This window comes from Epinephelus lanceolatus, chromosome 6 (assembly GCF_041903045.1).
Source record: "Epinephelus lanceolatus isolate andai-2023 chromosome 6, ASM4190304v1, whole genome shotgun sequence".
Classification (NCBI taxonomy): domain Eukaryota; kingdom Metazoa; phylum Chordata; class Actinopteri; order Perciformes; family Serranidae; genus Epinephelus; species Epinephelus lanceolatus.
The window spans coordinates 8886939-8913123 of NC_135739.1; the positions used below are offsets into that span (position 1 = coordinate 8886939).

Here is a 26185-nt window from a genome sequence, read left to right on the forward strand (position 1 = left end):
GAAGGCCAGAAGGTGCGACTGAAAGGTCTGGAAAAACCAAGTCAGTGGCCTCGATGATGTCATCAGGAGGGATGCATGATATTGGATTTTTTGCCGATATCCTATATGCTGACATCTCACAACTTATCTGGCCAATAACTGCTGCCAATGTATCCACTTTTTCCCACCTAATTTCAGTGATCACAAGTCTCTCTTTGATCAGCACTTGAGACTGAAGTTAGAATATTTTGGCCTCTGCAGCATCAATTTCAACCATTGCTTATTATTATTATTATTATTATGCTTCTTGCAAGTGAGCCAAGGTTGTGGAAGGGCAAAGTAAATTGCTGGATAATGTAATCATTAGAAGCAAATTATGATTAATGATAAACAAATAACCAGGAGAATTCCTTTAGAGCGATGATGTCCTCTGTTTGCATCATACCAGTAATTACACTCATAACATTTGTCCTGATAGAGTTAAGAGCCTAATGCGGGCAATTCAATTCATTAAACTCATTAATTTAGCAATTACTCAATCATCTCGCAGCCTTAAGAGAATTTTTCCTGTGAATCATTACGTAAATAAGGCAGAACTCTCCCTGGACTCCAAATTGCCTCAGTCCTCCTCCCTTTTACTAGGCCCCTTCAAAGAATCTCCATATATAAAAACCTTTTCACCTCCCTCCAGAGAGAGCCAGAGGAATGCCTGCCTTGCCAAATTCCTCAGTGCTGTTTGTTGGGGCTTACAGTGCGCGTAACACAGACTACCAAATACCAAAGTGAGAAGTCACTGGACTCGGACACAGCTGAGCAGAACTCCTGTGTTGTTGTTGAAACAGTGTGACAGCAAAAACACAGCAAACACATATTTCTTCACATTTTTTCACTTTATTTCCATTCAATCGGTGTGTTCTTCATTAGAGCAGCAGTAAAATATAACTATCCCCCCCCGGCCTTTCAGTGTTTGTGAGGTTGAGCGCCCCACATGGTTGATATTAACATTCCATCAGCTTTCTAATGATGAGGACAAAGCAGGCTGCAGGGGAAGGTTCATGACAGCATTGGCATGGTGCTCACATTCCTGCACTTGACTAGCCAGTGGGCCTCTGCAGGGTGGGTGCTGGTGCTGGTGCTGGTGCTGGTGCTGGGGGGTTCGGCACCAGCAACTGGGGAAAATGAGGAGAGCGACAGTATAAGCTGCCTCCTCTCCCTCCCTACTGTCTGGGAAGTCTTGGACAGACATGTACATATGTGGTATTTTCCCAGTTATGACAGACGTGCGGGGAGGACGGACACTCCTTTGGCTCGCAGCAACATTCTTTTCTCTGGATGTAAATGCAAAGTAATAACGCTGCATTCCAGGCAACTTGAGAAATTGGGACACGCAGCGCGGTATGAGGAGAAGTGCAAAGCGACTCCTCTTAATATCAGAGTTCCAACGAGTAATCCAGGTGGAATTCAGCGACAGAAAGTCTGTTATGTGAGATCACACGAATATGACAGAAAATGCTATGAATGGTCAACAATTTAAGGCCAATTTAAATGAATTAGAAGCAGTTTCCTCCAAGGTCTGATAATAAAACCTATACTGCCTGCGACAACACGTCCTACTCACAAAATGTTAATATCAGTTCAAGGCCCTGACACACCAAGCCAAACGTTGGCTGTCGGTCAATGCTGGGCCTTCAGTGAGCGTCTGCTGCCTTGTTTTTGTGGTGTCTTGTGCACCGTTGGCACTAGCCACACCTTATCGATGGCTTTTGAGTCAGCTGAGCATGCTGAATCCGTGGCGGTGAATGAAATGACTCTGACTGGCAGCTCAGCTCAGTGCATGAGAAGCTAAACAAAAGTGAGGAAAGCAAACAGTCAAGAGGGAGCGAGATGGAAACCAGTGTGTTACATCAGCGTCTTTAGTTCGTCCTGTTGGTCTTCCGGCTTCCCTTTTTAAATGACAAACACAGACCACCGTTGCCTGCTGGTATTGAGAGCTATTTCCTCTCACAGGCTCAGAACGTACATGCTGGTTGGCCGTTGGCTGTCGTCTTTGCACTGTGTTTAAGTGCAACATTTGGACGAGACCCAGGTGACATTAGGTGACGCAACAGTCAGCCTTCGTTGCCACTAGTTCTCTGAAGTCAATTTCGTGCATCTGGGCCTTTAAATAGAAATTATCAATGTTCAGGCAATCAGACATATTCCCGGCAGGAAACACACGGAGGTCAGATGTCGTCTAAGCTTGAATGGAATGCAGCATTATATAATGTGTCTTGGGTTAAAGGGCCCAAACATCTGGCTTCTCTACAGTTAAACTATTTCAGATATTGCAACAACTTCCTAAAACAATTTGGCAAAACTAATGAAAATTTAAAGACATTACGAGCTGTCAACATGTTAGAGCTTCACGCGCCAAGCACAGTTGAGCTGTTGTTGAGTTTCTGTTGCTGACCATCACATCCTCTAGTTTTGGTGTTATATCCTTGACACTGAATTGCTGATAGAGTCAGTCTCTGAAACGAAATTCACACATTAAGTGCAGTTTTCTTCTCTTTCAGCGTCTCTACTTTTTGGTCCTTTTCCACAAGATTACAAGCTGACCACAGCTGTAACGATTATTTGATTAGCCCAGCATCAGGAAATCAAACTATTTGGATGGTCTTTAGAAGCAAACATGCTGAAATTAAGAGTTCCAGCTTCTCAGCTGTAAAGATTTTAAACTTTTGCTTGTGTGAAATTAAAGTGTACTGATCTGCTTTGGGTTTTAGACGACTGATCAGCCAAAAAAGACATCTACATATGTCACTTTGGGCTCTTTAAAACTGTAGCAGACATTTTTAAATGTTTTCTGATATTTTTTAGAGACCCAACGATTAATGAGCTGTCAGTTTAATTCCTGATGAAATCAACTGTCAGCCCTAAAGCTAACAAGGCCAATCTCAGAACCCACTGGCCATCATCTGACATCAACAGAGCCTCTGGGGGCAAGGGCAAATATATCAGGAGATTTGGTGTGGCCAGTTGATTCCTGGGCCAAGACGTCCTCTTCTGTGCGCCAGTTGTTTTGACTTATCTCCATAAAAAGATATCTGCGTATAAATGCAGATAAAAGCTAATAAAAAGCTAACATAAAGCTGAATCATCGCCAGACGACTGCATTTCAGAAACTGTGTTCCACCTCTCCGCAGGCACTGTGTAATTGCCATTCAAATGTCACTGGTGCATAAATCTGTTTATAGAGATTACTTTTGGTCAGACATGTTATCCTTTCCTGTTTCCAGTATATAATGAGACCTTTTCAACAGATTCATCGTGTCGTGAAATGGTATTCTAGTTTGTTTGTCTTTCAGATTGCAAACACAGACTACTGGAGGCACAGATTGTGCACACGATGCTTGTCAGCTGTCATCTTTGCGGTGCGTTTGAATGCAGGTCTTGTGATGTCATGCAAAGCGTTTAATCAGTCAGCCTTTGTTGGCACTCGTTCTTTAAGATAAGCTTCAATGAAAACACAGAAAAGCTGAAACACTCGGTTTCAACCTCTGCTGCCGCACAGATAAAATAAATACATGATAAACAGAATGAGGAAAAAATTGTAGGCAACAATCTGAGCTAATCAGCTGCACAAGACTAATCCTGTGTCATATGTGTCACCTCATACAACACGGCCTCCACTGAGGGGACGGAGCAGGCCAGGCTGTGTGAGGCCACAGCTCTGAGCAGCCTGAGAGCTCACTGGAATTTCTGAATTACAATCGCTCCGTTTGACAGTTCTTATGAACACTTGGGAGAGCTCAAAGCTCTGAGAAAGAACTGTGCAAACTGTGTTACAATAAGAATACATGTCTCTAAAGTTCAGTCAAGTGAGGCTCACAGCAAATACCCCATAAATTCTCCACCGCGTGCAGTTTAATTCAGTACAGGACGTAGTCTTCGGCACTGCTGTTCGAGGCACTTTTATATTTCCTGATTTATTCGACCTTACTCCATCACTAACCATTCTGTGCTGCAGCCTGGGCAGACTCGGGCCCTGAGCCACTTGGCTGGTACTTGGAAACTGTCTTGGCGTTGTTCTCGCTCATACCGTGGATGTGAGTGTCCAGTTTCTGGAGCAGCTCTTTCATCCGAAAGTTCTCTTCCTCTAGGAAACGAGAGACTGTTCGGTTTGTGGGAGACACTGATGGAGGCTCCTGGAGGTAAGATAAACACACAACTATGAGATTCTTTGCTAAAAAGAGGACAGAACATTGCCTTTACTACAACTGTGAATTATTATTTGTGATGAGCCTCACCACTGGAGAAGGAGAGGAAGAGGGTGTGATTCTTTCTGCAGATGCCGAGGCCAGAGAGGCTTCAGAGCCGGAGCTTTGCCCCTCAGCAGGAGAGTCATTTGAACTCAGCTTTGGCACTGAGTTTCTCCTGGTGAGTCTTGTGCTACTAGAGGAGGAGGAGGAGGATGCTGCTGAGTGAGGCCTGCTGTCTTGGGCCTGGCTACAGGGGTGCTCTCCAGAGGAATGGGACAGGGTGTGCAGCTGTTTGAAGAGGCTGTGGATCTGCCCTTCGTAGCGGGTGGTGGTCTCCTGCAAATTAGGAAAAGAATCCTGTCTGTAAAATGTGTAATGACTACATAACGACTGTGTCAAAGGCCGCAGACAAACCTTTGGTGACTGAGACTCCAGCCTCTGCAGCAGAGCCTTCAGATGCTGGTTCTCAGTTTGTAGAGTCTCCAGCTGAGCCTGAGTCACCTGAGAGAGTCAGAGAAGAAGAACAATGTGGTTTGTTTCACTAAACCCCTGAGAAGATGCACGGGCCCCAGCATGATGGTGTGGTTTTCCTTAACCCCCTTGGATGATACCAAAAAAATACAAAGCTATTCACTGGATTAATGCTAACATACTGATGTTTGACAGGGACGATATGTAAGATAAGATGTATGAGTGTGTCATATCCAGCTTAAGATTTATGTGAGCATGAGAGCAAACAGAAATTGACAAGGGTCCCACCTTAATGTTTTGTCTTCAACACTTGTGCAGTGTTGGACATTATTAAAAAAAGCCTCAAAATAAAATAAAGGTAATATAATGAACTAACAGACATATAAACTTGATGTGGAACTCAATGATTCACAATGAGAGGACTGGGAGGGTATTCCTCCTGTTGATGGTGCCATTAATTTAGGGTTCAACAGGTAAATAAGTCACAAAACACAAAATAAATAGACTTAGTTTTATAAAAATGCAGAAATAAATGCACAATATTTATTTATTTATTTATGCCCAGTTTAATTGTCATTTTTATGCATTTATCTATTTCTTTCGACATTTATTTAGGCAAATATTTATTAATTAATTTATTTATCCATTTATGTATTTATTACAGCTCTTATTTATTCTTTTGTTTATTTATGCATTTATTGATTTATTTCCGTATTTATTTCAACATTTATTTATTTAATTACTTATTGTTTTATTTATTTATACATTTATCTATTTATTTCAACATTCATTTTGTCAAATAATTATTATTTTATTTATTTATGCATTTATATATTTCTGTATTTGTTACAGCTCTTATTTATTCTTTTGTTTATTTATGCATTCATCAATTCATTCCATATGTACTCTAAAATGTACTTATTTATTCATGCATTTATCTATTTATTTCAACATTTATTTATTCTTTTATATATTTATGCATTTATCAATTTATTCCATATTTATTTTAAAATTTACTTAATTATCTATGTATTTATCTATTTATTTCAATATTTATTTCAACATTAATATGTTCATTTATTATTTTATCTATATTTTTATTCATTTGTTTTATATGCATTTATTTATTTTTGTATGTACTTCATATTTATTCTTTTATTTATTTATGTATTTATTTATTAGTGTATTTCCCCAAATATCAAAGATTGTGTGAGCATTGCGGCTCTCTCTGTAACACTCCTGTCATGTCAAAAAAAGACAACAAACACACATCTATATCTGAGTGACAAAAAGCCATCGATCATGTTACACATTCCACCTGATTTTGACATAAAAACTATGATGTCACAGCTCTACACCTGTTCATCTTTCTTACTTTCAGCTCCGCCACCTTCTGCTTTGCTCGCTCTACATCACCACGGTGTCGCTGCTTGATGCTGGATGAGGAGCCTTTCAGTGTGGCGATGGTGACGTCACGTTGGTGCAGCTCAGCGGTCAGCTTCGACACCTCCGTCCTCATTCCCTCCACCTCACCACTGTGGGTCTGCTTGGCCCTTTGAAGCTCTTCTCTGAGCTGGAGAATAAATCCAGATATAACAATATGGATGTTACCTGAGTGTTCTTTACTCACATTACAGCATGTATTTCGAAAACCTCGCACTGCATCACCAGTCAGAGAAGTTTTCTGACCTTTCTCATCTCAGCCAGTTCAGCCTTGAGATGAGCCTCACATGATTGGGCGCAGTGAAGCTTGGTCGCAGTTTTCTCCAAATCTTGTCTGAGAGTTTCCACACCAGCACAGCCCTGAGCTGCCAGACAGTCCTCCAGAGAGCTGAGGAAACAACAGAGCTGTGCTTTACTGACTTCTATAAAAACTCTTCTCATACAGCACACAAGCATTAAACCAACTCTACTGCAGCTACTCAACAGCACATCCTCCCTTAGTATGAGTCTAGACTGCCCTCTGGTGACCTCGTAATGTACTACATCACAACATGATGAGTGAAAGCACAGTTACAGGTGGAGATCCACCCACCGAATGACTTGATCTTTAGCTTGCAGCGCCTGGTTGAGTCTGGCAGCTTCATTACGAAGTCTCTGGCGTTCGAGGCTGGCTCTTCGCACAAATGTATCCTGAGAGTCCAGTGTGGCGTGGAGCTCCTCTCTTTCCTCTGAGAGGACCTGTGGAAACATCATGGATCCTCAGCTGACAAAATTATACTTCAATCTCCTACACTGCAGCACAGATCCACTGTTACAAAAGGTCAATGTTAGTTTTTGTGGGTGTCTTCTTCTCTACATTATGCCATGTTACGACAAAGTCTTTAAACTCCGACTGGCAAAGAACCACAAAGTCCTGAAGACTAAAATTCAACTCATAAACCATGTTAAGTTCTGAAGACAGAAATGCTGCAACTAAACAGAGTGCAAGAGTTGGCAGGATGTGCGCAGGAGTTTTGTTTCTTTCACAACCATGACCACCCAGAATAAATAGGGACAAGTACAAACACGAGTACACAGAATCAAGAGTGCATTTAAATGTTTCCAACCATCAACCTGTTTATAGTGTTTTAGTGCATCTGACGTGAGTTCACTTCAGAGTTGCTGTATAAAGTTCACTATTCAGTTTGTTAGATATGTTTAAATCCAAAGCAATTATGGTGATTTTTACTACATGTCAGCAGTAGCTGTAGTATTTCAGGGAAGTTTGATGATTATTGTGGTATTTTTGACCACAATATTCGTAGCATAAAAATATACCAACACATCCCTGAGTTGCGATCAGCCTACAGTCTTCATCTTTAGAACATTCTACATAAAGTGGGTAACGATCACTGTCCAACATGCTGGTCCATATTCTTTAACATTAGCTTGATGTGATGGGACAAAGACGTACCCCCTCTGTTACAGCAAAAAATACATTCAAACTATATTTTGTCACTTCAGTGGCACTTCTTGATAAACACGTGCTAACTGTGTATTCAGCAGACTACTGCCCAAAACATGTCACTGAATTAGTCAGTTGTCTTTTTTTTTTTTGGGTAATCTGGGGCAGTACAGGGCCCCACAAAATTAAAGGGCCTAGGGGCCAATGATGATCACCTTAAAGGACAACTTCGGTATTTTTCAACCTGGGCCCTATTTCCCCATGTGTATGTGTGCGTATGATTCATAGGTACAACTCGTTCTAAAATTGGTTCAGTATTGAGGGAGGCGGATGCAGCCGGGAACCGCGAAACGAGCTAAAACGGTAACGGGGTCAAATGCGTCCTGTATAAGTTTGTGCATTAAAAGTGCTTTTTTTCGCCACTGACCGGTTCAGATCGCCAGTGCTATGAGTGCTATGAGTGGAGTCAGCTGTCAGTCAGTGTTGGAGCAGGGGGGGGGGGGAGGGGGGCTGCCCCGCTGGGTACTGTAAGTGAGTATGTGTGTATGAAGTGTGTGTGTTACGCTAGAAGAGTCAGAGTTTGGGACGGAGTCTTTTACATGCTACCCCCTGGAGTGTTACCGGAGTTTTTGGAGTGCTCAAATAAACGGGCCTTTTTCCCGAATGCAAGAACAGGATGTCGCGCAACACCCCGTACAGCTTTCATAGGCTGCCTTTGTTGGACGGCAAGATGCTGAAGTTGTGGCTAGTTGTGCTACAAATGGATGCTAACACTCCTGTCCAGACACTGCGCCTTGCAGACCATCGGGTCTGCAGTGCTCACTTCTCCCAGGATGAGTACTGCCAGCCAAAGAAGAGAAGACATCCAATCCCGAAACACCTCTTCCTCAAGAAAACGGCTGTCCCACGAGTAGAGAGAGCTACAGACACAGTGGAGCAAAGCTCTCGCGAGATGACGTCACACACAGCCCAGAGGTAAGGGAAACGCTTAGTATGCTATTTACAGAGATAGCACTGGCGATCTGAACCGGTCAGTGGCAAAAAAAAGCACTTTTAATGCACAAACTTATACGGGATGCATGTGCCCCCATTACCATTTTAGCTCGTTTCGCGGCTCCTGGTTGCATCCGCCTCCCTCAATACTGAAATACTGAATTTTAGAACGAGTTGTACCCATGAATCATACGCACACATACACATGGGGAAATAGGGCCCATGTTGAAAAATACCGAAGTTATCCTTTAAAGCAGGGACACACATTACGACAATTGAGCTAATTCTGATTATGATTTGAGAGTGATGACTGGTTGGCAGATAAAAATCATACAGTGCGTGATACGTAAAAATTCTTATCTCAAGTTTTCAGATCCAGATATCGGTGACCGATGTTGCCACTTGTGTGCTGCCCAAGTTAGTCTTTAGGTTTGTCTTGGTCTTTATTCTGCCACTGCCTGTATACGTTGGTACCATTCTGCTAACCTGCTTCTCCCTCTGGTACTGTCCCAACCACATCTCAAGCGGTCGGAGGCATTCCAGTTCAAGCTCCTGTGAGTGCATGCTGCCCTGAGCCTTCTCCAGCTGAGCACGCAGATGCTGCACTTGTGCACAGCATTCCCTGTGCTCCCCCTCCTTCTGCCATGACGCCAACTGAGCCTGGAAATCAAATGACATAAAAATATGTGGGAAAAAAAACCTGCCTCTTTGCTTCAGCATTAAACTGTCTGACAGGATGTCACCTGTTTCAGTTATTAATTAGCTTTTACCTTCATGTGTGTGAGCTCATCAGTCAGGCTCTTGTTTTGCGCCTCCAGTGCTGTCAGTTGTTTTTGGTAGTGGATGCGCTGCTGTTCCCACTCTGCAGACCGATGGTGATATTCCTGCAGAGAAACAAGGATGATTATACTCCAGACAACCAGGAGGTGGCAGTAAGTGACCATCTGTAAGTGATGATGTCAGGTACTGGATAGAAATGACTGAATGATTTTGTTGTACCTTGATCTTTTCATTGAATAGTGTCACTTCTGAACGGTCTGCCTCTTTAGGATTCGCTCCTCCACTGGTCTCTTTGAGGTGTTTGCGCTGAAGCTTGTGATAACTCCTCTTTAATTTATCCAACTGCAAGAAAATGTCAGTGAGAGAGGATTCTCCAATTCAAGTTTTAATCAGAGGCCTTGAAAATGTTACTGTCAAATACATGCGAGGACAAATTAGACTTCACAGTCATCAATATCAGATGCCTGTGTGAGGTAAGCTGAGTAAGATCTAAGATTGTTCAATCTGTACAGATAGAAACTGAAGTTGCTTTAGGAGTGATTTCTTTGACTGACATTTTGATCATTTAAAAAGGTTAACAAGAAATATGGTAGGGTTGCAACAGTATGAGATTGTTAGGGTACAATAACCACCTCGGGAAATACCACATATTCATGGTATGACACAAGTTTTATTATTATTATTATCAGTTACAGTGCCCCTTAAAGGAATGAAAACAGAGTGTCTGTTTGCACCCGGGTGAGAGCAGTCACACTGCAACAATGCAGCGATTTAAACCCATCTGTGCCACGCCTTAATATGGATCCCACCACATGCTGTGATTGGTTAATACTCGTCACATTGAAGCGTCAAGGTTGGAAGCTATCAGGGTTTGGGCAAAAAGGTCATGGTTAGGGCCAGTGCTTGCCAATCTTGGATGTTCTCTGAGATTTAAGTGTTAACTTAAGAGGACAAAACTCATAAATGTATTGGCAGAATCAGGTGACGTGGTATTAAGAGTGATACAGTCCATGGAAAGAGTAAGACTGGACGGGTGAGTGGACTATTTTAGTTTAGTTTCACTGATTTGTTTACACATATGCCAAAAAAATACAAATGATAATATGCATTAAAAATACAGGGATGTGATGTAGAGGCTTAAAAAAACACTCAGAGGGGCTTGATGAAGGCACTCACCGAGTACACCTTAATATATTAGATGATAAAGAAAAATATAACCACAGAGAAAACACATAAGACTGCACACTCGCAGACATCCTATATACGAGAAGACAAAGTAATCAGTTCAACGAGTGGCTGTTTGACTGATTGTTTTTAATTGTGTAACTGAAACTTGTCTCACCTCTTCCCGGACTTTCTGCAGCTGCTGCTCGTACTTGGTGACTAACTCTTGTCGACCAGACTGGACTTCTTCAAGCTGCTTGCAGAGCAATCCGACCTGTGATCAGGGGTGATGACAGTGGTGGTGTAAAAATTTGGGGAAAACATCACCATCATATATATATATATAACAGGATTTAGTAGGGATGCATGATGATATCGGCACATCATCGGTATCGGCCAGTATTGGCTTTAAAATGAAATGTCGGAATCTGTCAACACGCCAATTTCTGCTGATATGACAAACCAATATATATATATATATATATATATGCTCTGTGAAATAAAACGTACGTCAGAACCTTGTGTCGGGTCAAGAAAACGGGAAAAAACAGGATACACAAAAAGGCAATCCAAGCACTATTAAAAGCCTTTTATTGTAGTTGCTAAATCATTAAAAGACCCACCAACCACTGCAGGTCTTCATCAGGGCTTTAAAATCAAGTTTTAACATCTGGTTTGCAAATTTCTTAAACCGCTACAACATAAAACAAGACTCTTAGAAAATAAAAGGTTGTGAATTATTATTTTCCTTGGGGCTTCTCAAATTTTAAAGTAAATGTTCTTTATAAATGGATATAAATAAGACAATGAAGTAAAAGTACTACATCTACATCTACATATATGGTATTGGTTATCAGCCAAATGAGTTGTTATGTAACGACATATGGGATATCAGCAAAAAATCCAATATCATGCATCCCTAAAATGTAGTAACACATGTGGCAAGCAGTAAAAATGTGAAACCGGTCATGCTGCAATACAGCAAAACGCTATATTCCAAAATATGATTGATTGTGAAAGACTGTCAGTGTATTTCCATCTCTCTGTTACCAAAGAGGTCAAATGTTCTGGTTATATTCCTCATGCCGTAACTAAAGAAAATATTAGGATCTGCTACTGCACCTCCAGGTCCCTCCGTTCAATGAGATTCCTGGAGGCCAACAGCTCCTCTTCCCCACTCTTCATCCTGAGCTCCATAGCCTGAATCTGAGCCTCCCACTCCCTTTTCTGATGACTGATCATGATGTCAATCTGTCTCATCAGCTCCTGGAGCTCTGGCTCACATGATGAAAGGACAGAGCTGGAATACAGATACATTAAAATACCACATTAGCAGGATCATCTCTGGTTGCCTGTGATATTCAGTCATTAGCTCATATTAGTTAGCTTTCCACCTGCTTTAGCCACATGTTACGTTACCTGAGGTCAGGATTCTGCAGAGATCCCAAAGAAGCCTCCATCTGGATGGACGTGACAATATTAGAGTCTGTTAACCTAAAAAACTTAGCTTAAACTTAGCTTTAGCTAACCTAGCAACCTGTGACAGCATTACCGTTACTAGCTAACCACAAACTTAATTGCAGCGATGCCAGTTAAGTTTCGTGAAATAACGTTACGTTAATTTAGTTTGGTTTGAGTGCAGGAAACACGGTATCAAAGTTTCTAACATGGTTAGCAAACATAATGAGCTAACGTTAGCTAGTTTTACTACTACTTTTGTTTACTTCGTTAACTCAACCACTCATTAGGTACAATGGATTTCCTGATGTTAGGCGGTAACCCCGCCCACAATATGCGACGTCACCACGCTGTGTTTTACGTCCACAGTATCGGGTCAGATCAATATGGGCTCTACATTCAGGTAACGTTACAACTACAGTTAATTTAATACCGCTCAGCTGTTGTAATAACACCTAATAGTAGTTTTAGGGCAAGTATTTAGTGCTTAAACGTTACAAGACGCTGCAGCTCAGTCTTTTTACATCCCGCACACTGTAATAAACCTTATTTCCAACCTGCATTTCGACAGTCTGCGCCAAACTGCGAAGGGATTTCAAATAATTAGTTTAAGCTACATAACCATCGATACACCCAAAAATAAAATAACATTATTACACATTGTACTCAACCGTTGATGCCGTCTATAAATTGTGTGGCGTCTGCCTCCAAGAACACGTGGCTCGTTGGTCTAGGGGTATGATTCTCGCTTCGGGTGCGAGAGGTCCCGGGTTCAAATCCCGGACGAGCCCATCTTTTTGTATGTGTATGAACGGCTTTCGGAGCAGCTAGCATTAGCTATATGCTAACGCGATGCTGCAACCGGTTAACAATTACCGTTAGTTGTAGTTTTAAACATCCACTTCGGCATAACTCGCTGTAATTGTAGTTTCCAAAAGCAGGTTACTGTGTTACACGTATAGAGACGTATTATTTTAGTTGTTTTGAGGGCATATAACGTTACCCTCTGGGCTTTGAATGTTACCTTACCTTTAGCTAGCATGTTAGCCAGATAGAATGCTGTTTCTAGACTAGCTAATGTTAGCTTAGCTTAGCCGGTGTTATGGGTTATATAGCACGGAGTAGAGCTCGGGAATTATCCGGCATGGAGGTGTAGATAGTAAACACAAATAACAACAATATAAAACCAACAGCTAGCCTGGTAATGCTAGGAATAAATGCCTAGCATTATTGGAGTACATGTATGGCTCGTTGGTCTAGGGGTATGATTCTCGCTTTGGGTGCGAGAGGTCCCGGGTTCAAATCCCGGACGAGCCCATCTTTATGAGGACACTGTGTTGGTGTATTATTGTGCAACTTAATTTTAATACATCCAAATTTACAATGACGTGGGTTAGGTTTTGCATATACGAGCAGTTATCTGCATGCGTCTATTACTATCCACTATTTGCCTACACCCCCCTCCCAACGAAACTTCCCGGACCCGTTTCTCCACCTGCCCTCCCTCAAACACTGAACAAAGAGCATCTCCACTGCTCTGCTTCCCCAGCTGTTGTGTGTGTGTGTGTGTGTGTGTGTGTGTGTGTGTGTGTGAGGGGTTTGGGGCCCTGAGAAGACAGTTTGTGTTCCGCCCCCACAAACACAGCAGACACTCTTAACAGGCGGCAGACGAGCCCGGCTTTCCATTCACTGCAGTGTGACTGAGCTGTTCACTCCAAAGGGACAATACAGGAGCTCTGAGTCTGCTCTGGGAATAACATTATTACATGGGCTTCATCTGAACTGTGAGTAGACTTTACAGACAAACATTTTCATTATTACCTTCATTAAAGTAGAGGATGTTTGTATCATTGTTATCATTTTCAGTGTCAGTTTTCTTTTTTTTATTGTCAGCGCTGTCTGGACTACACTCAAAATATACAGCCGACTTTTATTCAGGCCTAAAAAACAATATTATTTTAGTCTTAAAATAAATAAAGAGATAATGAAGTTAAAATAGGATGTATTTTTGATTAAATTTTGCTTAAAGTCTGACTATTCAAATATTACTGCTGTGAAAAGGTTTAATTTTATCAAGTTGCACGTCTAGTTATTCATCTTTTACAGTGTCTTTTTCCTATTTCATTATTTTATCTCCACATTTACCTACTCTGCAATCATTATTTTGATTGCGATGAGGATAATAAACTGCTCATTCATCTGATAACTAAACTTATTTTTATATAACAGAGAGAACCTACAGCGACCGTCTACTCCAACAAGTCCTCATCATCAGTCGTTTGACAGTGGAGCAGTTTTCACTGGGACTTACAGATCATCCACTAACTGATCTCTGCAGTCACACTCAGCTCCACCATGGTTCTATGTGAGGACGGCGAGTGCAGCGTCTGCCTCTTCCCCTACTCTCGGATGGACAGGATCCCCCGCGTGCTCCACTGCAGACACACCTTCTGCGAGCCGTGCCTGGAGACGATGTCGCAGGCCAGCGGCGGGCTGCTCACCGTGGGCTGCCCTCTGTGTCGCCGGGTGACCTGCATAGGCCACGGCCTCAGCCTGCAGGAAGCTCTGTGGGTCGACAGCAGGCTGTGGGAGCAGATACCGGAGGATGCGGACGCAGAGGCCGAGCAGGAGGAGGAGGAGGAGGAAGATGGACTGAAACAAGCAGCTGAGGAGGAGGGGACGGAGACCAAACAGCCGTCGGTGCAGGCAGAATGGTGGGTTAAACAGTGAAAACAGACACATACATGGACATTAACACAAGTACACACTCATAGTGCTGTAATTGCAGGTTTTTGTTTATGGGAATTGTCCGGACTGTTTACAAGAAAGTTTGTGACCTTTGACCTCTTGTTTCTCCTGATTTTCAGTTTCTTTTAAGTAGCTTTGATATGAAGAGTTTTTTTTCTCCAAACACTGCTGTTCTAAAGTGTGTGAGGACTGAAACTGTTTAAAAAAGAACCAAAGTGAAGGAGAGCAGTGTCTCCTTGAAACCAGCGTCAAATTTGAAGAATCGTAACCAAAACATTCCAGCCATACCTATCCATTCACACTCAGGTGATAATCAGTATGTTTGTCCACAAAGCTTCTCGTTAGCACCTCGGCTCTGCAGTGCTATGTTCGGCTGTGGGAGTAAAATCCTGTAGAGCTGTAAGAATTAGTCAGTTAATGGATTTGAATCTGTGACTACTCTGATAATCAAGTTATTGTTTTAAGTCATTTTTCAAGAAAAAACGCAAAACATTTTGGACAAAATGACACATTTACCCTTTGAAACCTGGATCAACATCAGATTTCTTGTGCTGTGTTCAGACGGCCTTTACAAGAATTGGTTTCATTTTTGTTTTTAAAACAGTGGAAAAAAGGTGATTTGCAGTTTGGCAAGAAAGGCCCCGCAGATTTCAGGAAATTAGTAAAAACAACCTGAAAATTTGTTTAATAAAGAGAGAAACAGGCGAGTAAATCAAAAAGTAAATCAAAAAATAGTTTTTTGTTTTTTTTTCAGGTAATTTCCTTGTTAGTTTTTGTTTTTACTTTCTTTTTTTTATTGGACTGATTTTCTAGTAACTTCTTGCAGGTTTTCTTTTTTATTTTATATTTTCTCACATTTTTAGGTAATAGTTTGTTTTTGTTTTTTACTTTTTGTGCTAATTTTAAGGTAATTTCCCTTTTTAGTTTATTTTTTATATATATATATACACTTTTTTAATTGTGCTAATTTTCAGGTAATTTACCGGTAACTTTTTTTTTTTTTTTTTTTTTTTTAATATTTAGGTAATTTTCCTATTTGTTGTTGTTTTTGTTTGTTTTGTTGTTGTTTTTTTTTACCTTTTTTGTGCTAACTTTAAGGTAATTTTCTAGTAACTTTTTACATTTTTTTATTTTTAGTTAATTTCCCTGTTCATTTCTCGGAGTGGTTATATACTTTTTTAATTGTGCTAATTTTCAGGTAATTTTCTTGTAACTTTTTACAATTTTTTTGCTAATTTTTTGGGTAATTTCTTGTTAAGCTGCTCTTTCCCTTCTTACCATTTGAAATATATCAAGCCACTTGGCTCAGGTTTCAAAGGGTTAATTGGTAATGAAAATAATCGTTAGTTGTAGCCCTTAAATCTTGTCTCGTTCATGTTTCAGTGCCTCCTCCAGCTCAGCGAGAACGAAGCTCAAACTGCCTGCGTTCTTCAGGAGGTTCAGTTTGACAAAGCAACACCAGGAGAGGATCGTACCGGGCAGTAACGTGTAAGTTTTGACTTTGGTGACGATAATAACAGAGAAATAAAGTGAAACGGTGGCCTAATATTTTTGTCTTTTTTAATTTGAAGGGAAATGAAATCCTGGCGCAGGCTTTCAACTGAAGAGACTATTTAAAGAGATGCGACAGCTCCTCTCAGGATGTAATTTACGGATGGTAGACGCCACTAGAAGACTCGACTCAGCCTTGTCAGCAGAAGGAAAGTTGAGGCCGTTAGGGCCGAGAATCCATTTGTGTTCCTGTCAAGACATTGTTTTGTCCTCAGCCAAAGGTGCCCTGTCTCCCCATTATTTATTCTGGGCTTAATTCTCCCAGCTGGTGCTGTGGGATTTGGTTCAGCTGTCCCAGTGGGACTCACACCCCGAGACCCCCTCGTAACAGATGGTCTCCTGAGGATTTTCCCTTTTCCATAGCCACTGCTGAACACTGAATATAACTTATTGTTTTTTTATTTATGATAGCTAGTTGACAAAGTATCTAATAAAACTATTTTTCAACAAATTTCTCTTTGTTTGTGTTTTTATTTACTAATTAAAGGGTAAGTTTGGTGTTTTTCAACCTGAACCAATGTTTTTGTGTCTAGGTCTCCCTAATGGGAACAACAGGTTTTGAAATTTGTCCAGTGGTGAAACAGGCTGCAGTGTAACCATTCTGGGAATGTTTGTTCATCAAGTTATGTCCACATAAAGTGTTTGTTTTTGCCCTTGATGGGCTCAGATTGTTATTTTAAGTGTCCGAAAACCTATGGAAAGTATCCCCACAGAGACAGAGCTTGTTGTTAGAGAGTAAGATCATTTTTGTTTAACAAGAAACAGCCCAGAAGTGGCCATTGCCAAGTCCACCAGACTCCGTTTAGAAAAACAGTAATTTCAGTACATGTATGCATAGAGTGAGCTTATCTTCCCAGCTTACAGGGTGAATTAAGGTTTGTTTCAACCAAACCAGAGTTGGTGATTGTTGGAACAGTAGAAAGACAAAACAAAACAGCTTTTGTGAGTTTTATTTTGTTTCTGTCGACGTTGAATGAGTGAGTTTTTCAGTGATTAAATTACTGTTTATTTAAATGGAGTCTGGTGGAAGTGGCGATGGTGATTTTGGTGCTGTTTCTGGTTAAACAAAAAGGATCTTACTTGTTAACAAAAAGGTCTTCTCTGTAAGAATCCTTTCCACAATGATGTCAGACAATTACAATAACTTAAACCTGTCAGTGGCAAAAACAAACACTTTAAGTCGACATATACTGACGGTGCGAGTGGTTACACTGCAGCTTGTTTCGGTCAATACTGGACGAAATTCAAAAATAGTTTTAATTTGTCACTTAGTCAGAAAAAACATGGAAAAATATTGTCCAGGTTGGAAAATACCAAACTTACCCTTTAATGCTGATTATACCATTTGGCTTTTGGACATAAAAGAATCTTAAACTCAAAGCAAAAACATGACAGTTGTCTACTGTTGACATCATTCATGACACATTAAGTATTTGAGTGACTGAAAAAAAAGTGAAGCCAGTAGGAGATTTCTGAATCGCATAATGTGAATATTACTTCTGTGGGCTCGATGCACAACAAAGACGCATCACAAAAGACTCATTCAACCATGAAAGTGGATTAAAAACTCCATTCACCGAGCATCTGGCAAGTTTTCCATGTTCGAAGATATTAGAATCTGGATCATCACTATCATGGAAATGGCCTTTGTGTTACCTTATGTGCACATATCAGTAAAAAAAAACACAGCACATGTCATTCTGAAATGAAAAGAGAATTAAATCTCAGTCCAAGGTCATTGCTAAGTATTACAGTGTTTGGCGTCTCCGTCATATTGAGGTCATTGTTGTTTGGAGACACGCTGGATGGAGAAAGAGTGCCGTTAGTTGTCACACCGGTTTTGTAGCCAACTAGTTTTAACAGGTCGTCTCTGCTGTACTCCTGTGTAACACACTTGGTTATATTTTGATTGATGGCGTGTTTTTTTCCCTCTCAATATCGTTTATGTGTTCCCACGGTTCAGTATTATCACAGTGACTGACTGATGCCAAACACGGAGCTGCATCCAAGTTGTAAATGAACTGGAATCAGCAGAGTTGGCCGTCACAGCTGCAGTCTGGCCTGCAGCAGGAAGGCAGCGGCCCTGCAGAGAGCCAGCAAACAACACAGGGTTGTGAAAGTGGCACAGCACCAGTTTCAGTTTCCCAACATATTTACTGGCTCTGAGTGCGGTCATGGCAGTGATGATCACTGGGATTGAGGCTGCAACATAACAGGAAATAACTGCCAGTCAGGGATGGAAAGTAACTAAGTACATTTCCTGAAATACAACTTTAAGGTACTTGAGTCTTTGCATTTTATGTTACTTTATACCTTTTACTTGACTGCATTTTAGAAGGACATACTATACTTTTTAACTGACCACATGATTTACTGTTTAGATGAATATTTTCATAAAACACACATGTATTTATGAAATAAAACACAACATTAAAGATTAAACCAGTGTTTTCTCAGTATTGTTACCTCTTTCATTTAGACCATGTAGTTGAGGCTCCTTGTCACGTTTAAGCAAAACTGTGTGTTTTTGTGAGTTATTGTCATGTTTCCAGCAGTTTTTTAGTCACCAAATGATGCTGTTTTTCCACTGGGGATAGCGCCATGAAAAGCAGCTGTTTATAACTGAGACATCGCTGTGTTTCCAGCTGGAATGGCGCCATGAAAAGCAGTTGTTGTTTCCTGCCAGGATAGTTCCACAAAAGCGGTTGCTTTTTACCAAGACACCACTGTGTTTCCAGCTGGGGTAGTGCCATGAAGAGAGGTTGTATTTTACCAAGACAGGAATGATAAATACAGAAATAAATTCAAGGTATTTATTTATATCAGTTTAATCATCAACTTTATGTTACTATGCAATTACCTGTTTATTTCTACATTTTTTTCATTTTCTTTTTTCCTGTATCTGTTTACAATTTATTTCAGTACATATTTATTTTATTCCTGTTTTTATACATTTATTTATTAATAACATATTGTAATAATACTTTTCCTTAACTTAGGAGAACTTTTAAGGGATTCTGTGCAACTGTGCAAGTCCCTTACCTGTGGAGACATTAACCCCTTTAGGACCTTTACTTGTAAAGGAGTATTTTTGCATCATTGTACTGGTACTTTTACTTAAGTGAAGAATCTGAATCCTGCAGGTTGGCTGTGGTGGAAGTACTCAGATCATTTACTAAAATAAAAGCAACAATTAGCTGAATTAAAGTACAAAATTATTATCACATAAAAAGTATTCAAAGTAAAAATAATCTGCTGTTATAAAGTAACTGCTGCAACTGAGTAAATGTACTTAGTTACATTCAACCACTGTGGGTTGGTCTGTTCAGACTGGCTAATGACACAGGTATTTGATCCAGTGACACAACAGGTAAACACATTTCATGGTCAGAATTCTTTGCAACAAACATGGTGCAAGACAGTTTCCAAACAGAGCTGTAATGACAGAGTACATTCCTTTGTTAATATGTGTTTTATGTGGAATAAACTCAAATACCTCCAGTGCTTATGTGTGCTCGCAGTACGGTTACTCTGGGACTAAACTAAGGATTCACTCCAGATGTGTTTCTGATAATATTCACCATTAAAGAACAATTTGTAATAAAGGCCTAGATGTACTCAAACTGGGGCCAACGGCTCATGTGTGCCCCGGGGCCTTAATCTGGGTTAATCCAGCACTGATCAATAAAGCCAGTACTCATCAGCAGAAACTGGAGTTGTTGTGTAGTAGAAACTGTGCACGCTCCAACATGTACAAATACTTGACACTGACACAATAATTGCTTCATTGCTGTAACTACACCTGTGGTTCCCAGCCTTTTTTTGCTTAATATACCACCACATTCCTTAAGGTGAACTCAGGAACCCCTGAATCAACACCACCTGTCATTTTCAGTGCACAGGTTCATTGTAAGTGATTTTAAAATAGATACTGTCATAACTGTTTTTTCACACAGTTGTATGGAGGACAAAAATGACACAACTATCAGTAAATAAATAAATAAACAAATAATGTGCAAATACCTACAGGAATGAATACATACATATGCTAATAAATAAATATAAAATCAAATAAAAGAATAAATAAATGGTGAAATAAGGTTAGGACCTCCGACCTCATCAACATACAGACAGGAATACAGAAATAACACAAAATATGTAGAAATAAATTTAAGATATTTATGTTAGTTTAATTATCAACTTTATTTATCTATACATTTATCTATTTATTTCCATATTAATTTCAACATTTTTTTCATTCATTTACGCATTTATTTCTATGTTTATTTATAAATGTATTTTTTACCTATTTATTTATTTTATCCCTGTTTTTAATTTATACATGTTTATTTATTCCTCTATTGGATAGAGCAATAAATAAATATGTAAAAAATAAATAAATAAATAGAGGAATATATAGATATGTAAATAATAAATGTATAAATAGATAAATGTATAAACAAATAAATAAAAAGTCTACTTATTTAAACATTTATTTATTTACTTTATTTTACTACATTTTTTATATTTATTTAATTTTATATACTTGATTTTTAGATTTATTTATGTATTTAATTATAATAATTTATTCTTCTATTTATATATACATTTATTTATACAATATTATTTTGGTTAGTAGAATTTTTTTTTTTCCTCCGGTTTTTATTATACATTTATTTCTTTTTTATGTATTAATGTATTTATTCCTCTATTTATCTACAAATTTATTTATTCATTCCTTTTTTATTATACATTTATCTCTTTTATGTATTAATTTATTTATTCCTCTATTTGTGTATTTATTCCTCTTTTATTTAGACAGTCTTTTAAGTATTTATTGAAGTATTCCTCTATTTATTTTACTTGATTGTTCAAGTGTTGTTCCCAGGTCATCAGGTCAGTCCGACTGAGTAACATTGCAGTTTAAAGTCATTTTTTGTCCTCCATACTTTTTGAAACAAGTCCATCAAAAGGACAGTGACAAAAAGACACGATCACTGCACAGGTACTGGATCACAATAAGGTGGACAGGTAGAAGTCTGAAAGACGGGTACCTCAGAGGTGTACAGTGTTAGAAGAAAAGTTCAGGGGAAAAAAGAAGAGTGCACGACTTTGGTAATAAGACATCTTTATTAATCATTTGGAGAGACATGCTAGATCTCTGTACAGTGTGAATGGAGAGTCAGCTCTGGACTGATCAGGTCTGCTGCACAGAGCTGTGACAGAACATACACACCCCCAGGGAATGGCCACAGCCTCCATCCTCAAACGCAGACCCCCGACACGCAAAGACATTTGTTGCACTACTTGGTCCATTTCCAGGGAATGCTCAAACGGGCCTCTAAGTGGGACTTCAATATGCAAGAGGAATAAATACAAAGGAACGTCTACTGAATAATCATTTGTCCTCATTTAAAATTAAAACCCCAACGAGTCATTTCTCAAAAAGTGCTCTCTTTACAAGGCTGTGTGGTCGGTAATAAGAGCAGTACATTCCTGTTTGGAGATAATAAATAGGCAGCGATGCAGAGGGTTGATACATTATCACTTTGTCTTTCATTTCCAGGGATTTTAACTTTAAAAACAACCTGTCTTTGTCTTTCCCAAACCCACAAGAGAGTGTGTTCCAGTCTGTGTCTCCTGTGATATTTGATCCAACTCTGTCTCTTAGTATTATTATTATTATTTGGCTCATTATGTGGGTTAGAAAGGTTCACTAGTTCTCACAAGAGTGCTCCCCTTTTTTGGACATGTGTGAACAATTCATAAAGTCTACTCTAAGACACAGTACTCCAAATGTTCTGGAGATAAAGATTCTTTTTTTAAACCATGTTTCTAAGACTTACATTGTCACTCTAATTCTAAAACATGTTCTTCAAAAGTGCAGTAAGATTTCACTTCAAAGACGAGTCAAATCAAAGTAGTGTTCTCGTCACTGGCCGACTTCACCGCCAGTGTGTTAAGACCAAATTTAAACAACATTGCAACATTGCATAATGCCAGCGTCAGTAGTCAGTTTAAACACAAGCAGCAAAGAAAACCTCATCTCAGTGGGGACACGTCACGTGACAATCAGACGCGTCTTCAGTGACTGTACATTTACAATGAAGCTTTTCAGAACTTCATATTAACCTGAAAGGTCTACATGTGCAAAATAGTCTTCTGTCAGGAATAGAACTGGTTTACAATGCACTGATTTAAGTTGTTAGCGGTCTGTCTGGATCACAGAACCTGCATTAAAGTCAACAAGTCCTCCAACCCGTACAACCACACAGGTCGTTTGTTCAAGTCTAGTCAATTACATTTATATAGCGTTGTTCCCAGGCCCCCAGGAAGTGCGCCAGGCTTTGAAGCCAACTTTCAGTGGCTAAACAGCGTTACTGCAATTTCCACGGTCTGTCATGTGACTCCCTGTGGCCCAAAACTTTTTCCCATTGACTAACATGGTGATAAAGACATCTGTAAATGAGTGGATAATGTTTTTTTGAGCATCACAACCCCGCAAAATTACTCGCTTTACTATCAGGATGTGATCCATTTGGTCTGATAACATTTCGGAGTCTTGAAGAGTCTTGAAGAGTCGTTCAAGTTGGCAAAGCACGAAACAGAAAATCTGCCGTTCAGCCAATGGAAATAAGACACTCGGCCACCGTCAGTCTCTAGTTTGCCTGCTCTATGGGCTGCACAGTGCGAAGGTAGCGCCGATCACCCCCTTATCATCCATGTGGTCTGAAAACACAGTCTAGAAGAGCCGAATGATTATATCATATCCCCATTCAAAAATACCAACGGGCTAAACCTGACCTTTGCCACTCACTTGTTGAAGTGTCTTCTGCGCTCGCTCTATGGGCCAACTGATGGAGAAGATCCAGGTAATTTTATACCCAGATCTTTTCTGCCATCATGCACCACTGAGCAACTTTCAAAGGAATTAACAGGGCCCTGCTTCCAATGCTATATCCAGATCTCTATGTATACCTGAGATCAACACGTCCTCATGCCTCAACGACAGCTCATTTGCCAGTGACTCGCAAAACGACATGTGACCATTAACGGTCACTGTTTTTTAACATGTGGATGACGTAGTTATATTTAGGCAACAAAAATACTTGGTTAGGAGTAGGAAAAGATCGAGGTTCAGGTCCAAATAAGTAGGCTTGTTATGTAGTTTCAGTTACTCATGCAAGTTGGCGTGAGTACATTACTTTAACGTCAGGACATTATGTCACGTATGTTACATACATAGGCCTAACTTGACTTTTGGTTACATCTCAAACTGCAAGCAAGGTCAATCATGACTCTTTCTACTATTTTTGATCAATGGAGGTCTCTTGTATTTGTAAAACTTTCCTCAAGCCAAGAAAAGCGATTCAAAAATCGGTCATGTCATCATAATATAAAGTCTGTGAGCTGAGCGGGAACTCTTGAGTGGGACCAGCAGGAGAAACACTACTGTGCATATTCAGCAGGCTGCATATTGCTGAAGTACAACTAGAAGCTAGAAATGTTTCTTGGCATATGTGCTAGGCGAGCAAGTCTCACAGGACTAAACAGGCATCAGATCTAATAATACATCAACACGAACAGTGGTCTTCTGGGTCATAGTCCTGTGTCCTGGACCTGTCCGCCCACCCGACCTCCTCACTATGCAGACTTTGTTGCTCTTTATACTACGACACCTGACTTCCTCCTTTGCTCCTGTCACTACAGCCACTAGAGGTTGCCACCTGAAAATAAACGTGACTTTGGGCCATAATAATCTGCTTGTACAAACGACCTATGTTGTTGTTTTTTGGGGGAGGACTGTCATTAAAGTCTACAGATCACCACACGGGGAACTTTGTTCCTCTGTGACACAAGGCAAGGGCTTTGATTCTCCACTGCTCACTTACAGCATAATGTGCAGACTACCATAATCACAACTACCAAGATATCACACGATGCAACAGCAGATGTCATTTCGTTGTGAGTGCGGAGGGGAAATCTATGACATACTGCAAACAAATGGTGATCTTAATGGTGCCGTTAATGTGGCAAGAATGACACGACTTGGCAGTGGCCCTCTATATATCTGCATTCTAACGTTGCCTATACAGAAAGCACACATTTATACACACACGCACGACAAAGAGATATTCTGAAGTCAAGTATACAAATCCAGTTCAACAGTTTTCATAAACAAAAAGACTTGGACTAGTCATTATCAGAGTGCATTAAGTCACTGGTGTAATGTTACCATTTACATATTGTGTACACTGGTAGACAGTACCTATGCTCAAAAACTAGGCATGCATTAGATACTCAAGATGTTACTGTTCAGTTCCTGCAACGCAAAATTATGGATCCCACAGGAATTATGGGCAGGAGCGCTGTGATTGGCCCGCCAAACTGGACGGCAGGGTTTAGGCTTCAGATTAAAATCAGTTACGTTTAGGTAATAAGCCTTGAAATGGTTAAGTGCAGGTAGAAAGTCAAAAATGGCTGTGTAAGGGGTTAGGGTTAGGTTTTCACGGGATTAGCATCTAGGTAATAATGTGGGAACGACCTCCGTTTTTGCCTATAACAAGAGTGGGATCCGTAAAAATACGTCTAAAACCATCTGTTCCTATCGAGCTCTCAAACACAGAGCTGAGTTGTTTACATCTTTTAAAAAAACAACCTTTCCAGAGAGATTTCCCTGAATATACAAAAATACAAAAAAGAAACTGGGGAAACTTCCTTTTCTACTTAAAAAAATCGTATCCACAGATCTAACTTGGGGATCTTTTTTCACATCTTTTCTTTCTTTTTTTGCAAGTTGTAAGACTTTTTTTTGGCAGTTTCATTAACAAAGTAGGCTACACTACTTTAGAACCAAATTCACATATTGCTAGTTCCAACCGATGACCAATAGTCAGGTGAAGGAGGCCAGATTCTCAACGTGCAAAGTCAACTGCAGGTTAACCAATAGGAAGCGACATAACAAGCATGTGGTGTAAATGATGTTTTCTGTTCCAGGATGGTGCTGAGTATTAACAGGAACAGCCGCCCTCAGTAGTCTGGGGCTCCTGCGGTTTGTCCAACTTGATGTCGATCACTGGAGAAGGACGTTAAGGAAACATTTGGTCTTGATCTCATTCAGCTGCATGCACTTTAAAGGTAAGTTTGGTATTTTCAAACCTGGATCCCATTCTCTAATGTTTTTCTGTCTAAGTGACGAATGGGAACAACAATTTTTGGAATTGATCCAGTACTGAGCGAGACTACTTCAGCCAGCAGCAACAAAACTGGCTGCAATGTGAACATTTGGGGGGACCGTTTGCATCGTCAACTGATGTCCACTAAAAGTGTTTGTTTTTGCCACTGACAGGCTCGAGTGTCTGACAGCATTATGAAAGGATCCCTACAGGAGGTAGACCTTTTTGTTAAAGAGTAAGATCCTTTTTGTTTAACCAGAAACAGCCCTAAAATCACTATCACCAAACCCACCAGACTTCACTTAAACAAACAATGACTTTATCTTCGTAAAACACACTTCATTCAAGTCGACAGAAGCAAAATAAAACAAAAGCCATCTTGGTTTGTCTTTTTACTGTTCCAACAATCACCAACTCTGCTTTGGTTGAAATGAACCCTTAAAGGACAACTTCGGTATTTTTTAATCTGGGCCCTATTTCCCCATGTGTATGTGTGCGTATGATTCATGGGTACAACTCATTCTAAAATTGGTTCAGTATTGAGGGAGGCGGATGCAACCGGGAGCCGCGAAACGAGCTAAAACGGTAACGGGGTCAAATGCATCCCGTATAAGTTTGTGCATTAAAAGTGCTACCCCCTGGAGTGTTACCGGAGTTTGTGGAGTGCTCAAATAAACGGGCCTTTTTCCCGAACGCAAGAACAGGATGTCGCGCAACACCCCGTACAGCTTTCATAG

At 40.2% G+C, this 26185-nt stretch overlaps 4 protein-coding genes and 2 non-coding genes across 6 annotated transcripts in view; 3 read left to right on the forward strand and 3 right to left on the reverse strand.

The window, feature by feature from the left end:
- Positions 1-26185, reverse strand: part of myo7ba (myosin VIIBa) — a 222945-nt gene that overhangs the window by 124415 nt on the left and 72345 nt on the right. The gene's annotated exons all lie outside the window — the stretch shown is intronic.
- On the reverse strand, positions 465-12284 carry cep63 (centrosomal protein 63). The gene is made up of 12 exons (XM_033622875.2): positions 11935-12284; positions 11638-11815; positions 10694-10789; positions 9571-9693; positions 9342-9455; positions 9058-9231; positions 6727-6872; positions 6381-6522; positions 6067-6264; positions 4635-4721; positions 4269-4556; positions 465-4166 (listed from the first exon to the last, which is right to left on the reverse strand). Exons 1-12 carry the CDS (start codon positions 11973-11975, stop codon positions 3969-3971), a joined length of 1785 nt encoding a protein of 594 aa, XP_033478766.2. The 5' UTR covers positions 11976-12284; the 3' UTR covers positions 465-3968.
- trnap-cgg (transfer RNA proline (anticodon CGG)) lies at positions 12693-12764 on the forward strand. Its single transcript has one exon. It is a non-coding gene; the product is annotated as a tRNA-Pro (tRNA).
- On the forward strand, positions 13219-13290 carry trnap-ugg (transfer RNA proline (anticodon UGG)). The gene has a single exon. It is a non-coding gene; the product is annotated as a tRNA-Pro (tRNA).
- On the forward strand, positions 13295-16723 carry LOC117253708 (uncharacterized). The gene is made up of 4 exons (XM_033621329.2): positions 13295-13757; positions 14203-14687; positions 16105-16209; positions 16293-16723. The coding sequence occupies exons 2-4, from the start codon at positions 14329-14331 to the stop codon at positions 16336-16338; spliced, it is 510 nt and encodes a 169-aa protein (XP_033477220.2). The 5' UTR covers positions 13295-13757; positions 14203-14328; the 3' UTR covers positions 16339-16723.
- Positions 21384-26185, reverse strand: part of rab6ba (RAB6B, member RAS oncogene family a) — a 96322-nt gene continuing 91520 nt past the window's right edge. The window contains exon 8 of the mRNA XM_033622117.2: positions 21384-25348. Within this exon, the coding sequence (XP_033478008.1) occupies positions 25284-25348 (65 nt within the window). The 3' untranslated portion in view covers positions 21384-25283. The remainder of the gene's footprint in view (positions 25349-26185) is intronic.

What these genes read in the sequence shown, in the direction of transcription:
- cep63 (XM_033622875.2), bottom strand. Translation starts at nt 11,975, where the DNA reads ATGGAGGCTTCTTTGGGATCTCTGCAGAATCCTGACCTCAG. An exon ending in TATTCAATGAAAAGATCAAG is followed by an intron (nt 9,456 to 9,570) that starts GTACAACAAAAT and finishes GTTTCTCTGCAG; the next exon opens with GAATATCACCATCGGTCTGC. An exon ending in AACTGGCTGAGATGAGAAAG is followed by an intron (nt 6,265 to 6,380) that starts GTCAGAAAACTT and finishes TTTATTCTCCAG; the next exon opens with CTCAGAGAAGAGCTTCAAAG.
- LOC117253708 (XM_033621329.2), top strand. Translation starts at nt 14,329, where the DNA reads ATGGTTCTATGTGAGGACGGCGAGTGCAGCGTCTGCCTCTTCCCCTAC. An exon ending in CCGTCGGTGCAGGCAGAATG is followed by an intron (nt 14,688 to 16,104) that starts GTGGGTTAAACA and finishes TTCATGTTTCAG; the next exon opens with TGCCTCCTCCAGCTCAGCGA. An exon ending in ATCGTACCGGGCAGTAACGT is followed by an intron (nt 16,210 to 16,292) that starts GTAAGTTTTGAC and finishes TTTAATTTGAAG; the next exon opens with GGAAATGAAATCCTGGCGCA.